General features: G+C 42.5%; 2 protein-coding genes across 18 annotated transcripts in view; one reads left to right on the top strand and one right to left on the bottom strand.

The window, feature by feature from the left end:
* RPS6KA5 (ribosomal protein S6 kinase A5) overlaps positions 1-12,591 on the bottom strand; it is a 75,191-nt gene extending 62,600 nt beyond the window's left edge. The window contains exons 1-2 of one of the 3 annotated variants that reach the window (XM_032111368.1): positions 12,001-12,591; positions 53-124 (exon numbers count right to left, since the gene is read on the bottom strand). In XM_032111368.1, coding sequence (XP_031967259.1) covers positions 53-124; positions 12,001-12,064 — 136 coding nt within the window. In that variant the 5' untranslated portion in view covers positions 12,065-12,591. Of the gene's footprint in view, positions 1-52; positions 125-10,746; positions 10,826-11,850; positions 11,870-12,000 lie in introns of those variants that run through there. The other 2 variants (XM_032111369.1, XM_032111372.1) reach the window with 2 other exon arrangements.
* Positions 12,592-12,755: 164 nt separating this feature from the next.
* The window catches only part of DGLUCY (D-glutamate cyclase), a 48,995-nt gene continuing 47,558 nt past the window's right edge, over positions 12,756-14,192 (top strand). For 13 of the 15 annotated variants that reach the window (XR_004240681.1, XM_032111485.1, XM_032111488.1 and 10 more), the window contains exon 1: positions 13,119-13,201. The gene's annotated coding sequence lies outside the window, so the exon portion shown is untranslated. Of the gene's footprint in view, positions 12,859-13,118; positions 13,202-14,192 lie in introns of those variants that run through there. The other 2 variants (XM_032111480.1, XM_032111484.1) reach the window with 2 other exon arrangements.

Genomic DNA, 14,192 nt, shown 5'->3' with positions numbered 1-14,192 from the left:
CATACATATGAGTAATGCTTCCAACATTTAACTTTAAAACAGTGCATCTTACCCCCTGTTCCAAGAACTTTCAGGAGCTCAAAGTTTTCAATGCCAACTTTCTCTGCATGGCCTGTCAAATTTGCTGAAGGGAAGAAAAAAAAAAATCACATCAGATACGTAGCACACCAAAACACCATTCTGACATCTTACTACAATAAAACCAAGTTAGCAGATGAATTAAATAAGCAGCGCTAAGAAGACAACCAATTCCATACTGTATTTAACTGGAAAAGCAAGGGAAAGCAATTTTCTTCCTGCCATCAGTGTACCCAAAGGCATAAAATCACAGAAAAATTGAAGCCTATCTAGTTTGTATACACCATCTTTCATTGTATGACTGGGCACCTGTAAAATGAGTCCAGTTCTACCTTGTCTGTAATCTCCAGTCACATAGTTACAGACAGCAATCAGGCCATTCCTTAGCCCTAGCACCCTGAATACTCAGTTTTTTGGATTATATGGTGTTTGGGAAGACATAAACACAGCTCCAACAACTGCTCATGCATTTATCACAGGATTATTAAAGACTCTACTAGTAGCAAGTAGAAATGACCTTAAGTCTACATAACTCACAAGTATGGAAGGTCAAAGCTGCTACAAAGTTGTCATTTGTTGCACAGTTTGCACTATGTTTATACAAATCTATACAACTTTGAGTACTTATTTTGTCTAACATACATTTTTCTAAGAAGGGATATAAAGACCTCTGTTTAAAAACAAGGAGTTGCACAGGGTTGCTTTGTTGTTTATCGCCTTTTTTTCTCTTCTAAACTCCTATAAGAAAGCCTTAAGCAGTTGCCATTTTTTCCATCTTTCATTACCATCATAATATTATGCACCCATTTGCATCTATATGACTGTAGACCATTCAGCAAAACCCCTCACTGAAATGATCTAGGCTGAAAAGCAGCAAGACAAAAAGTTAACTAAGTCTGGCAAGACAAAAAGTTAACTAAGTTTGATTATTCACATCCAAGTTCAGTTCCCTGATCCACTTTACCAAGCAGCTTCATAAGCACAATTAAGGATGCAGCATCTAACAGCAGAAGTTGCATAAGCTGGCTACTAAAAGAATGCCTCAAATAGAAACTTCAACACAAACTGCATGTCTAAAGGCTAGTAAAGAGAAAAAGTCTTCAGTTAGGATAGGAGATGCTGACATTAACTTACTAATTTCACAGAAATTCTCATTTGGTTTGACATTTCGAAGAAACTTTATATGCCTCCTAAATTAGTGTCCAAATGTGTAATTAATGTCCACTCACAGAACTGCAGTAACTCAACAACTCAAAACACAAAGCTTTGGAAAGACCTCTCTGCAAAGATGAACCAGTGTAAAAAAAATCCAAACACTAAATAAATCAAAAAGCAAATTCATGACTTATTGCACCAATCCTAGGAGTCTGCACACACATACAAAATGTACTTAGTTGGGTCAGGGCAACATTAGTGCTCTCAATGCGAAACAGTGGTGAAATCTCACCTAAAAAGAGATTATTTTCAATCTATATAATACATCTTTTTGAAGGATTAATCAAACGGTGTAAGTGCAGAGACACCACTTGAAATCACTGTGAGATTATAAAGTCTAAAAGAGCTTTCAGGTTTTTTTTCTTGTATGACCAGAAGTACACACAAGAATTTTTGCAAATCTGAGGGAATCTACAAGCTACTCTAACACATTAAAAAACACAACATAATCAAGTTATTATTATTAGAGAAAGATTAGTTTTGTGATCAGTTCCATTTTAGTAACATGTACTAGGCAAGACTGTACCAGAATCCTTAACAAAACAGTTATGCTGTTTTGGATGCTTAATGGCCTTATCCTAAAAAAAATTAAAATTTAATATCCTGAAGGTTACTGTAATATTATTTTCATAGTAAAAGAAGAAAATTTCGTCACAAATAAGCATATGATAACTCCAAAGTAAGACCCACCTCATTCTTTTTACATCATACTGAGGAAAAAAGCCATCCCACAATAGCTAAATGGTGCTGCGTAACACACAAGTGTGATAGGACACTTGAGACAAACTCTCTCACAAATACTCCCTATAAAGCAAGAAGTAAAATTATCCTTAATTAAAAAATAAGAATAACAAATTTTCAAAGCTATAAGAAAAGATTAACAAAAATTCCCAGAAAGTGCTCCTCCCAATGTTGCCACATGGTAATGGCTTGCTCCAACAGCCTCAGTTGCAGTGCTCTGTCCTTCTCTGAAGTCATAGTGCAAGAAAAGCAAGCTGAAGAGCTTGTTTGTGCCATTTTCTAATGACACCCCTAGAGCAGTCCTTTGTCTTCATCTGCTGAAACCAGGTGCAGCACTTTGACACATTAGCAGAGATGAAATGCAGTTTCTCCATGATGAAAGTTGTCATTCCAACATTTTCTTCAACTTGCTTTCAGAAGCATAAATCTCAAAATATCAGTTATTCTATTCACCACTCACTCCCAGGAACCTGAATGACCATTTTTGGAAGACCTTTCACCAGGGATGCTCTCTGCAGTTACAAAACTGTTCCAAGACTGAGATGTTGTCTTGGGATGATTTTATGATGCTGTATCCCCTGTCGTCTGCCCTATGCCAGACATGAGTTCTGTGCCTTTAAAGCTAGGTCCAAGACGGGGTGTGGGGGGAAGCCAGTGGAATTCTTTTGGCAACCTATGTTCAAAAGCACAGATAACTCGCTCACTCCCTCCCCAGCTCTCAGCTCTACAGCAGGGCAGAGAGGTGCATTCTTTTCTTAGCTAGCTTCTTGTTCGTTAGCTGAAGCAAGGAGTTTTCCTGGGACTGTGGCTTCTTCTTTTTTTTTCTCCTGGAACTGTTCAGCTCTAGTCCAGAACACCATCACTGGGAGGCCCCACACCATGGCCCGGAGGGGCCCACACTGCACCCCAGCTCCAGAGAGCAGAACCACACCTACAGAAAGGACTCAGATTTTCTCCACAACAAGAAGGTTTATTATCTAACATTATTCTTTTTGTGCCTGCATGCACTCTGCTTGTTAAATAAACAGGTTTTTTCACTTTCCTCCAAGACATCTCTTTCCAAACCTGTGGGGGCTAAAAGCCCAAGGATGCTGTTTCTTTAAGATGGACCTGGGGGGCGGGGCCACAGGACGAGTGCGGGGCAGTTTAACAGCTGGGCCCAGCGGTTCAGGGCTCAGGGGTCTCGGCAGGGCTCAGGAGGGAGAGCGCCGGGAGCATGGTGCTGCTTTTTGGTCTCCTTTGTGTTCCAGCTAGCTGGGAAAAGGTTCTGTTGGGTTTTTTCCTTGTTCTTTTTTCCCCTTCCTTTCCCCTTGCCTCACTGCCTCCCTTACCTCCTCGCTGGTCCAGGGAGCCTGCGGGGGCAGCCCCGGCTGGTCTGAGCCCGCGTGTCTGTTCCCTCTCTGGGAATCTGTTGTATTTTGAGGGTTTTTTTCTATCTACCCTGTTTTGTTCGTGTATTAATAAACAGTTTGGTTTCTTTTTCCCACTTTCACTCCTTGTGACCCATTTGTCTCATTGATGGAGGAAAAGGGGAAGAACACTCATTCCAGAGTGTTTCCTCCTGAAGTTTTGTCTCAAAAACCGAGACAGTCTCAAACCAAGACAAATATAAATTTGGCGCCCAACATGCAGCCGGAGGAAGTGCAAAAAAAACCCCCGAGACAGACGTTTTAAAGGATTGCAATGAGACCACTACTACTACAACGACTAACAGAAAAGGGAAAAGTTTCTCACACCCCACAGACATCACCGTGCTGGAAATGGTGTCAGCACCTGACCCAACAACTGCCTGTTCACACTGCACAGCCTATCTGTCAAGACAGCATTGGGATGTACATTGGTGCACAGAAAGCAGTTTTGGAAACAGAAAATTTACTTTTCCATGCACTTTTTTCTTCAAGTGTCTTGACACATCAGCTGAAGTGCAGCACAGAATGGAATAAAGTTTGGACAGGAAGAAAAGTACTGCCCAAGTCAACAGGATGAGAGTTTCTCTACAAATAATATGAAGCTACACATGACACAGCACTACAAAGGGATGGTTGTACATAATGGAAAAAAAGAAAGCTAACAAATCCCCTTGGAGATAACCTCACTGCATGGGTACACAATTAGAAAAATCTTGCGTTTACTAATGTTCTAGTGTAGTCCACACTAAGCAGCATTGCACCAATATGGTTAGGTAGAGCGTGCAGCTGAGGGCAACAGCAAGAGAGAACACACCAACTCAGAAACAAATAGTGAAGGGAAAGGCCAAGACATCACAGAATTCATAAAAACGAAGAGGAAACAGAGGTACTAGTTGCAATCATCACCTCTGACAGCAGAAGGAAAGGAAATATCCAGAAATACTACCACTGCAAAGACAAGCAGGGACACCAGTGCATGGAGACCAGAGCTGTCATTCTCAGTCCCCTGGAAGTAGGGCAGCCTGTTTATCCAGAATAACATTTCTGTTTGATGGAGGATCTCCAGATGACATAAGAGACATGACTGTCATCTGCACTACATGAACTTTGAGATGGCCAAGACTGAACTAAGAACTGTCCAAGCGGGTACTGTGCAATGAGTCTATCTTTTAATTGCACTTCTTTGATCTTGAGAAATAATATTTCAACAGGGTTTGTTTTCAAGTTAAAATGTGCTCTGTCCTCTGTTTCTGGACTCCACTGCATACAGGTCTTGAAGCAGACAAACAAAGCTAGAGCTTCCTCTACCAAACTTGATCAAGCAATCTTCTAAAACAAGCTCTGCCTGAAAGCCAAAACTTGTCTCGGCTATTCTCTGCAACACTAGACCAATTCTGCTGTTTTATTCAGCAGAACAATGAACCTCAGGCAATTATAAGAAGAACAGAGAAGGAAAATGAGACAGAACATATTCTGCATTATTCCAAATATTAGGTTGCAATGTCTAATACCAGTATTAACTTGATCTTAACCTGTTACTTCAGAGAATGGCCCATCCCCACTCACCTAACAGATCTACTTAAGCCACAGCATCAAAGAACAGATGTTGTTTTAAAACCTATATGTTTATGCTTTATTCAGAGTGGAGAGTGGGTGGTTTTCCTCAAAATTAAGCAAAACTAGCACATTCCTTTCTAGGAAAAAAAAATGACACCATGCAATAGAAACTACACAACTATTTGTTAGACACTGAAGAAAATGCATATGTTATACTGTTTATCTGCTATATAGAGTTATACTTTGTTACTGGTTACAACGACTTAGAACTATTTGTGAAGGGAAATATTCTAAAGTCCTTGAAATCTGAGAGACCATCACCACCTAGTAAGTGTCAGGTCACTGAACAAGAGCACCATTTAATCAGGTCAGGGTACTACCTTACAAGCTTAAAATGGAATTTAAAAATCATAACATCCCAAGAATACTTTTCTTAGGCAAAAGAAAGAATGTAGAGCAAAAATAAAACACACAGTTCTGAACTCATGTGAAAGAAAAGAAAATGCAGTTCACATTGCTCTGAACTCTAGGGTATCAGTTAAGGTAACTGGGCTGGTAACTGCTGATTCTGTAGAATATTAGATGCTTAAGGGTAAGATCACTCGAACTGAGAAAAAATTGTAAAATTTGAAAAAAAACGTGGAAAAAATTCAAGCTCTCACAAAGCTGCTGATTCCATTCTAGAAGGCTTGGAAACCAAACTTCACACAGGCAAAGATGACAAAGACCTCTAAAGTACTAGCTAATACAGTATGTATACATACATGTATACATGTATGTATACAGCATACACATATATTGTATGGAATACAGTATGTGGAAATTCAGAAGCATAAAATGCTGTGGAAAACATGATAAGAAACTGTCATTACCATCATGAAAATAGAAGATAGAAGATTATCCCACCAAAGTTATCATTTGCATACAGGAAGCTGAAATAAATATAAAAGTCCAGGCATCTGAGATTAATGATGCAGACTCACAGTAGTCTGAACTGGAAAATGCTCCATGTTAAGATCCATTTGCATGCAGCAGCATCTTTTCCTCTTACAGAGGTGACTTTGCCATGAGGTTTATCATTACTGCAAGCTGAATCACTATGAGGTCCAGAGGCACCTCCATGGTCAGCTACAAACTTAATGGGTAGCAACACATCATACAATTGCAAAAAAAAAAAAAAAAAAAAAAACAAAAAAACAAAAAACCCCAAAAAAACCCCAAACAAACAAACAAAACAAACAAACAAAAAAAAAAAAACCACCAAACCCACAAAAAAAACCCCCTAGCAAAATGTAATTAGACAAGATTCTAATGAAAAAAATTGCCATAATCTAATGCAGAAACGAGTTGAAACAATCAGATATCTAAGGATTGTGCATATCTTTTCAAACAAAAAATTTTATCTAACTATAAGATATGAATCAACTTCGGTTTTCTCTATCATTAGTAAGGAATGAAAACACCTTATAAAAAATGAGTCATAGGCACCTCGGACACAGCATCAAGAGTAACAGAATACAGATTAATTTATCAACAAAGAAGAGCAACTGACAACTTACATGGTGATGGAAGGTATTTACATATTTGTTTATGCAGACATTAATCAGAAAACTTAAGAATTATCCTCTCCCAAGTAAAGCTTTTATAAGCATCTGTCCAAGCCAGCATAAAATATTTACAGATGTCAAGAAAAATGAGAAGAGGAAACAGTCACAATAGATCTCAAAACAAAACACAAACCCAAATAAACTGACTGCATGTAACGTGAGTCTTTCACAAACCAGGTCATCTGCCTATCTATGGACTGAGTCAGAAGCAAAGAAATCTTAGTAGAATTTGCACCTCATCATTGGAATTCTATGGGGGGAGGAGACAGAGAGCATGTTTACCATAAGATACCAAATTACACAATGATGGGGATATAACAGAAATATTTATGTGGAAAATATATTGGGAAAACACATCCTCAGATACCCAGGCTTTGTCATATGATTAAGGAATTCTGGCAAGTGCTCTTTGAACTGCCTTCTGAATAAAATCCTAAAATGTATTAACACAGCATGTAAGACTCCTAATTCCTTTGTGGAATCAAGCCTGAGATTTTAAACCATCACATCTATTAGACATTGGATCAAAGCTAATAAACAGGCTGACAATGAAGACTGCAACTTCTAGTCCTCATTTGTATTAGACATTTTATAGAACATCACTGAAACAATGACAGCAAAATGATCAGTTGTACCAGACCCTTTTATAGATAATTTTAGCCAGGTTTGTTAGATTCCAAAGCCTGGAGGAAGGAAAACAAACAAACAAAAATCCCACCCAACAAAAACAAACAAAAAGCCACAAACACAACTCAGGAAAGATCAATAGCCATCCCTCTTCATAATCAAAGCTACAAGAAAAAAAATAACAATAAATTCCTAGACGACAAAGTACTTTTAGAAAATATTGATTGCGTAAGGAGTAAAATCCACAGATTTAAGCGGTATTTAAAATGATTAATAAACTTAAAATACTCTTTATAGTTCCCACAATCCAAGAATATGTATTTTTTAGTGCTCAAAAGAGAAAAGTAGAAGCAAAAGCAATCCAAGCTTTGAAATAGTCTATTAGTACCTCCTGATCCTTAAACAATACACAAAATTAGTAAATAAGTTTTTAAAAACCTGCCTTACAGAAAAAGTAACTTTAAAAGTATCTTTAAAGTTTCATAAAGTTTCCTTTTAAAAATAGAAAAAATAAAATATAGGTGCCAGATGTACCTCCATAGTGAAGGCTGAACTCGCTATTCAGTGCATGATTCATCATGTTTTTTAGTCACAGGAATTTTCACAATTCCCTAGAATGTAACATGAACCTTCCAGTTTACAAATAAATCCATTCTAATTTAAGTTCCCATTCAAGAAGGTGTAACTAAGAATTTGCATTATGAAACCCTTTAGATAATCCGTGTATTTATTTTCTGAAGCCTTTTATAGTTTCATACTGAATTATAAGTTTGACTCAAGGGGAAGTTCCAAATTCTTCTGCAGTCCGTTGCTACACTACCTTCTGGGCTATACATGTCTTTTCCCATGCACTTAACAGTCAGGCAAGCTGCAAACTAACACAAATTCTTTAGCCCAAAGCTTGTGAAAACATTAAAACAAATCCAGTATCCTCTTCAAAACAGACTTGCTAAAAGGAAAAGAACAACACTGTAAAGCAAAGCAAACAATGTATATAGAGCCCATTGCCCATATATTCATGGAATGCCTCACAAGTTCCCTTCAAGATCCTGGTTTTGGCAATCTCTGCCTCTCCCTGGGCAAAGCAGGGAGTGCACATGCATGCCACAAGATGGGCAACCTCCTACAAAATCACTCATACCCACTTAAGGTATAGGATCCTTTGATCCTTTTTTCTAAAAACAAGAGTTATGACAAAAGCCAAGAGGAGATGGGGAGGAAATCTCACTCTTAACTGTTCTGTCTCCTTCTTATCTTCTGACATCACAAGACTTTTCTTCTCTTTCCATACCCTTCTCTATCATGTAAAACGTTTCCTCTGATAGGCTTTCCGTTTGCCATTGTTCAGTTCTGCAGCATTACCAAGCAACAGAAATGTTAAGATGCAACAATGTTCTTTTTTCAGTGTAAATAATATGTAATTCCTAAGGTCTGCAAAAAGATTAGAAGTTGCATTAACTCTGAAAGTTACCCTTCAAAAAATAAAACCTTTCCCCTTACAAGATTCCAGAAATAGATGCTAAATAAAATTTTGTTTTCTTATTATTTTCACTGGACAGCTTCAGTGAGAATCAGAGACAGTCACCACTTCCTACTATTTCAACTTTGGTACATTTTTGCTTTTACTTCCTGAAAAGAGATTCCACTTTCCCCAAAACCTCATTTTCCTTCCCAAAGTGAGACAAGAAAGACAGTAACTATTCTGAAGTGGCTAAACTGTGAGGCTTCTATCAAGAACAAAAATGGTTTGGTGTTAGGAAAAGAAAAAAAACTTGGTAAATATATTGGGAGAATATCATTATTAAATGAAATGTGTCCTAAAAGTCACTGCTCTGTCTAATCTGCAAAACATCACATATATATACACACACACACACATATACACACAACACAAACAGACAGAGCAGTGCCCATTATTTGTAACACAGCATATCACATGGTATCACACAGAGGCACTCAAGTGTTACTTCCCTATCACAGACCCAATCTACATGCCTATCAAGTGATGTTTTTCCAGCAATTACTTTTTGGTCATGCAACAGAGGAATTTCAGGCCTCTAACACTATGAGATATAAAGCTAAAATTAAACCTGACCCTATGTACCAAAGCCAGCACTGTAATTTCAAAGTCAAGGTTTAAAAGAAGTCAAACCATGGTATGATAGGGTTAACTATCAGCTGGTCTATGTAGAAACAGCACTGCATATGCTCAAACTTAACACATTTTCATATGCCTCCATACTTGCTTGGAGGTAACAACAATCATCTGTTTCATTCTTTAAGATATTCATTTAATCTTAAATTCAAATTCTAAAGTATGTTCACTTACTCACTTGACCATAATCAATGCCTGTCCTTAACTCATTTAATACTTTTAGAGCAATCCCAAGACCAAGTAATTCCAAATGCAAACTGTTTACCTGCATTCAGTTGATTTGAATTAGTGAGTTTTTTACCATCGGTTCAAGTAGCAGCTTCCACAACATGAAAATAAGATATACCCTTCTCAAAGAACTCTCTATTTCTATGACAATAGTAAATTCTTTCAAAGCACTGGGGAGACCGACCTCTTTCTCATCTGTCAACTGACAGCTACTTTCTCTATGTAACTCTAAACGATTCAATTAGTCACAGAGCTAGCACCATCAAAGAAAAAACACAGATGAGGGGAACACCAGAATCTAAACAAATTACACATTAAAGGATATTCATTATATAGAACATATTTAGGAATGACAAAGATCTGCTGGCTCCAAATTCTAGTTCTTGCATGTCCTCTCACCCTCTTCCCTAAAATGAAGCAAAATTAAATAATCATTCTGCATGCTTTAAAGCTGTGGTGAGTTAACCCTAGCCAGCAGCTAAGCATCCACATACCAGACCCAGCACAGAAAACACCTTTAAACTTGCCAAGTATCCTATAGATTTATACATTTCTGTATCAACAGAAGCTGACTGAAACTTTTCTCCTCAAATTATTGTATCTCTGTGGATTGTATAGAGACAAGTTCTGAAACAGTATTTCCATACGTCTTGCATAGTGATGACACTATTGACACCTTCAGGAGTAGGAGTCTCCCAGGAGTACATGACAGAACAGCTCCCTCCTCCACCCTAGTGCTCCAGAAATAGACAAGTCATTGTTAGAAAGCATTTTTCAGAAAGCAGAGTTTTCTAAACACTGAATACAGAGAACAGAACAAGGAGGGGAGAAGCAACTTATTCCTACTAAACTGAATTTCAGAAGCTTAAAAAGACAAACGGGGTTGAGACTTTTTAAAATAAAAGTGAGAATTGGTACTTCATAAAGCTTTATGATCAGGATTAAAATCAAAGTTGCTTATTACACTACATTAGACAGTTCTTTGTCTAGTTTATACAAATGTGTTTATTCCTCAAACTACCTTTAAATAACGATCCCTCAGGCATACATGTTCTCAACCTTTACAAAAGAAATCTAGACATAGCTATGTAAATATATTGAATAAATGTTCCACTTCCTTTCCCCTTACCTTTTCCTCTTCCACACTTAAATGTAGCAACACCTAGCGAGACAACTATGTTTTCCAGCAGCTCTTTTACTTCTTCTTGAAAGAAGGAAACTACAGTCCCTTCGGTTTCTGTAGCTATCAAGAGACCGCCTTTTTTTTTTTTTTTTTTTTTCCCTTCTCTCCTCCTCCCCTCCTCCTCCCATCCCCCCCTCCCCCCCCCCGCCAAGGAGCAGTGATAGCTGTATTCCTCTGGGGCTACTCCCCCGACCCCAAGACCGAGGGACAGTGGGGCAGGAGGCAGAACGAGACCGAGGAGATCCAGCACCACCACCCGCTTTTCACATCGGCCCATTCGAGAATGTCAACTACATTAACCCGGCGGGCAGCTCTCTCAAACTTTTGCAGTGAACAGCATCATATGCTTACTCTTACTTCACCATGGAGAAAAAGATGATGACAGAAAAGGAATGAAGCACATGGGTTAACAGCACCTTCATTGTTAATCAATACAGAGAATATACATTCTGATTATGTTTTACACGCACTTCTAAATTAAGATTAAAATTTAGATTTACTGCAGTGTTCAAGTTGCCTAGAAACTTCTGAGAAGCAGAGAATCCCTTTTAAAAAGAAATAAAGCTCTTCCCCAACACAACAACCTACAACAGAGCATTTCTGCTACATCTTTAAAGGTCATATATATTTCACATGTTGAACTACTTCTCCAGAGGGTCGTCAAGTAACTACCGAGCTACAAAAAGATTCACAGACTGAAAAGCCAGATAACTCTGCGGTTACGTGTTGGCACATTCCCCTCCCTACAATTCCGGCATTTCACCGAGGTCAGAGAAAAGCTGTCATATAAAACGACTTCATTGAGGATTGGAACAAACCGCCCCCCCCCCCCCCCAACATAGCCACAGAAGTCAGTCAAACACACAATTTAAAAAAAAAAAATGTTTAAAAGAGAGCCTGGCTACCCTTTATCTCCTTCAAAAGCGTCAAATACCACCGGGAAGTGGGACAGGGGAGTCAGGCATAGAGCAGAACTCGAAGTGAAATACTTTTTTCAGAAATAAGAGAAGGCCCCCTCCCCGCCCCCATCGTACACGCTCCTGCCCTTACCTTCCAGCTCATCCTCTTTTTTCCCCACACTGAGATTTCCCTACTGCTCCCAACCAACTCTCTCGGAGCTCCCTGCTCAGCAGTGTTTTCCCCAGCCCGGCCCCACCGGGCCCCTCCGCCCCCGCACGACCCCCGGGCCCGCCCGCTCACCGTTCCTCAGCTCGTGCTTCACCGTGAGGAGCGGCAGCTCCGCTTCCCCCGAGGGTCCCTCCATGTCCTCACGGGCGGCTCCCCCGCCCCTGCCGCTCCCCGTGAGTGTGAGCGCGGCGGCGGGAAGATGTCACCTGGCCCGAGACGGGTTCTATTTCCCAGGGGCGCTCCGGGGAAGAGGAGCCATGCAGGCGCGCTGGGGGCTGCCGCTCTCCCCTCCGCCTTGGGGAAAACGGGGGCGAAAAAAACCCCAAACCTACACCACCCAACAACAAACAGTTATTAAAATCTAGGGAGGCACAAGCACGACGGCTTCCCTCCCCCGGCGCTCAGAGCCAGCCCATGTCCTTGCGGCTCCCCTCCCCCGGGCTCCGGCCGCCCTCCCCGCCCGACAGCGGGGAGCGCAGCCGAGCCCCGCCGAGCCGAGTGGACCCGAGGGGAGCCGAGTGGACCCGAGGGGAGCCGAGCTCGGCCGGGATAGGCTGAACGACACGGGGGGCGGAGGTGGGGACGCCGCGGGGAGCGGCTCCTACTCAAGCGCTCGCGCCCCCTCCCTCCCCGGGCCGGGCGCTCATTGGCCGCGCGCGCCCGCGAACCCCGGCGGCCGTCGGGCAGAGAACGTTCCCCGCGCGCCGCCCCCGCCCTTCCGCCGAGCGCCGCGTGCCCCCATTGGCTCGGCGGCTGCGCCAACCGCCAGCTCCGCCCCCCGTCTTCCCCCCGGCCCCTCTACTCCTTGGTGTTGTTTGTAAACATTCCCGCCCGCCTCTCCCGCTGCCCCCCGACCCCCGCGGGAGGGCGGGCGCTGGGCTGCCGAGAGGGAAGGGAAGGCGCTGATTGACCACTGGAGCTGGCAATCACGTGAGGGAGCGGCCATGGCGCCCTTCCTCGCGTTACGGGCTGGTTCCACCGTCCCCGAAGGGGGGAGCCGCCGTGGGCTGACCCACTCGCAGTGGCGGCGGGGGGGGGGGGAGGGGGAAGCTGGGCTACAGCGTGGCGAGGGGGATGCGGCAGCGGGATGGGAAGCGGGGTATCCCCGCGGGGGGATGCGGCGGGGCAGGGAGCAGCGAGGCGCAGCCGAGGGTGGGAGGGATTCCTGCAAGGCCCCGGCCGCCCGCCCGCTGAGCCCCCGCCTCCCCGCGCGGGCGGCGCGTGCGGACTCGCAGCGGCGGCGCGGCCGGGCTGGAGAGCTTGCGGCACATCGGTATGTCCGCCTGCCGCCCGCGGCCGTGCGCCTCGCGCTCGGGGCACCGAGCTCTGGGGCACCACAACACGGGGGCGCGGGTGGCCGGGCCCCCGGTGCGCGCAGGGGCCCGGGTCACGCCTGATCCCGCCTTCGCCCTTGGCCGGGGCCGTGGCTTGGGCTGGGGTGCAGGCGGCGAGCGGAGCCGCCTCTTGGGAGGTCGAAGAGACGGCATGTACTAGAAGTTCAACCAACCTTGGTGATCGGTAGAAAAGCGCACGGCTTGGTGGGTTATGGCAGCTCAGGAGGTGCCTGACAGGGGCTTGCTTGTCGTAAGGTGGGAGTGGGCGAAGTTGCTGGGTGGGTACATCCCACCGGTTCACCTTGCCCTGCCTGGGGCGCGTTCATCTGGTCCCTTCAGCTGCGAGGGAGACACTGTCCTCGCAGCGGGCTTTGACTGCATTGTTGAGGGAGATAAGGTTCAAAACACGTCGTATCTGTTCACGTCAGTTAAGCCTCTCAGTCTGTTATGTTTTGGAGGCAATCTGGTGCTTCTAAAGCTGCCCTCATTTCCTTGAGACAGATAAAACAAATGACTTTTCTCTCCGTTTCTTATTTACAGTAATTTCTGACTTGTTGCTCTTGAATGCCACCGCTTCTATCCTTACACACAAGCTAATTCACAATGCCGTGTCTCAGCAGCAGTGTTCACACAGTCTTAATTCAGTTACATCGAAGATCAATGAAATAAAATGTCTTATGTTAATCCTTTATTCACATTCCAGTATTAAATGTTAAGTGTGTTTGTATATATATATGTTAAAAATGCATGTACATGTATATATTTCTACAGTTTCTTGTGGAGAGATTGAGTTGGACTATTTAAAGTTGGTGAGAGCTTTCTACTTCATAATTGTTTATATACCAAACATCAGGTTTAGGGTGCCTTTGCAATTGGTTGTCATCCCAGAAATTAAAAATACTACCTAAAGGTTTCATAGTATTTTTGGTA

The sequence above is a fragment of the Corvus moneduloides genome, chromosome 6 (genome assembly GCF_009650955.1).
Source record: "Corvus moneduloides isolate bCorMon1 chromosome 6, bCorMon1.pri, whole genome shotgun sequence".
Taxonomy (NCBI): domain Eukaryota; kingdom Metazoa; phylum Chordata; class Aves; order Passeriformes; family Corvidae; genus Corvus; species Corvus moneduloides.
Note: the sequence above shows the minus strand (reverse complement) of the source record. Positions and strands in the feature narration are given on the sequence as shown.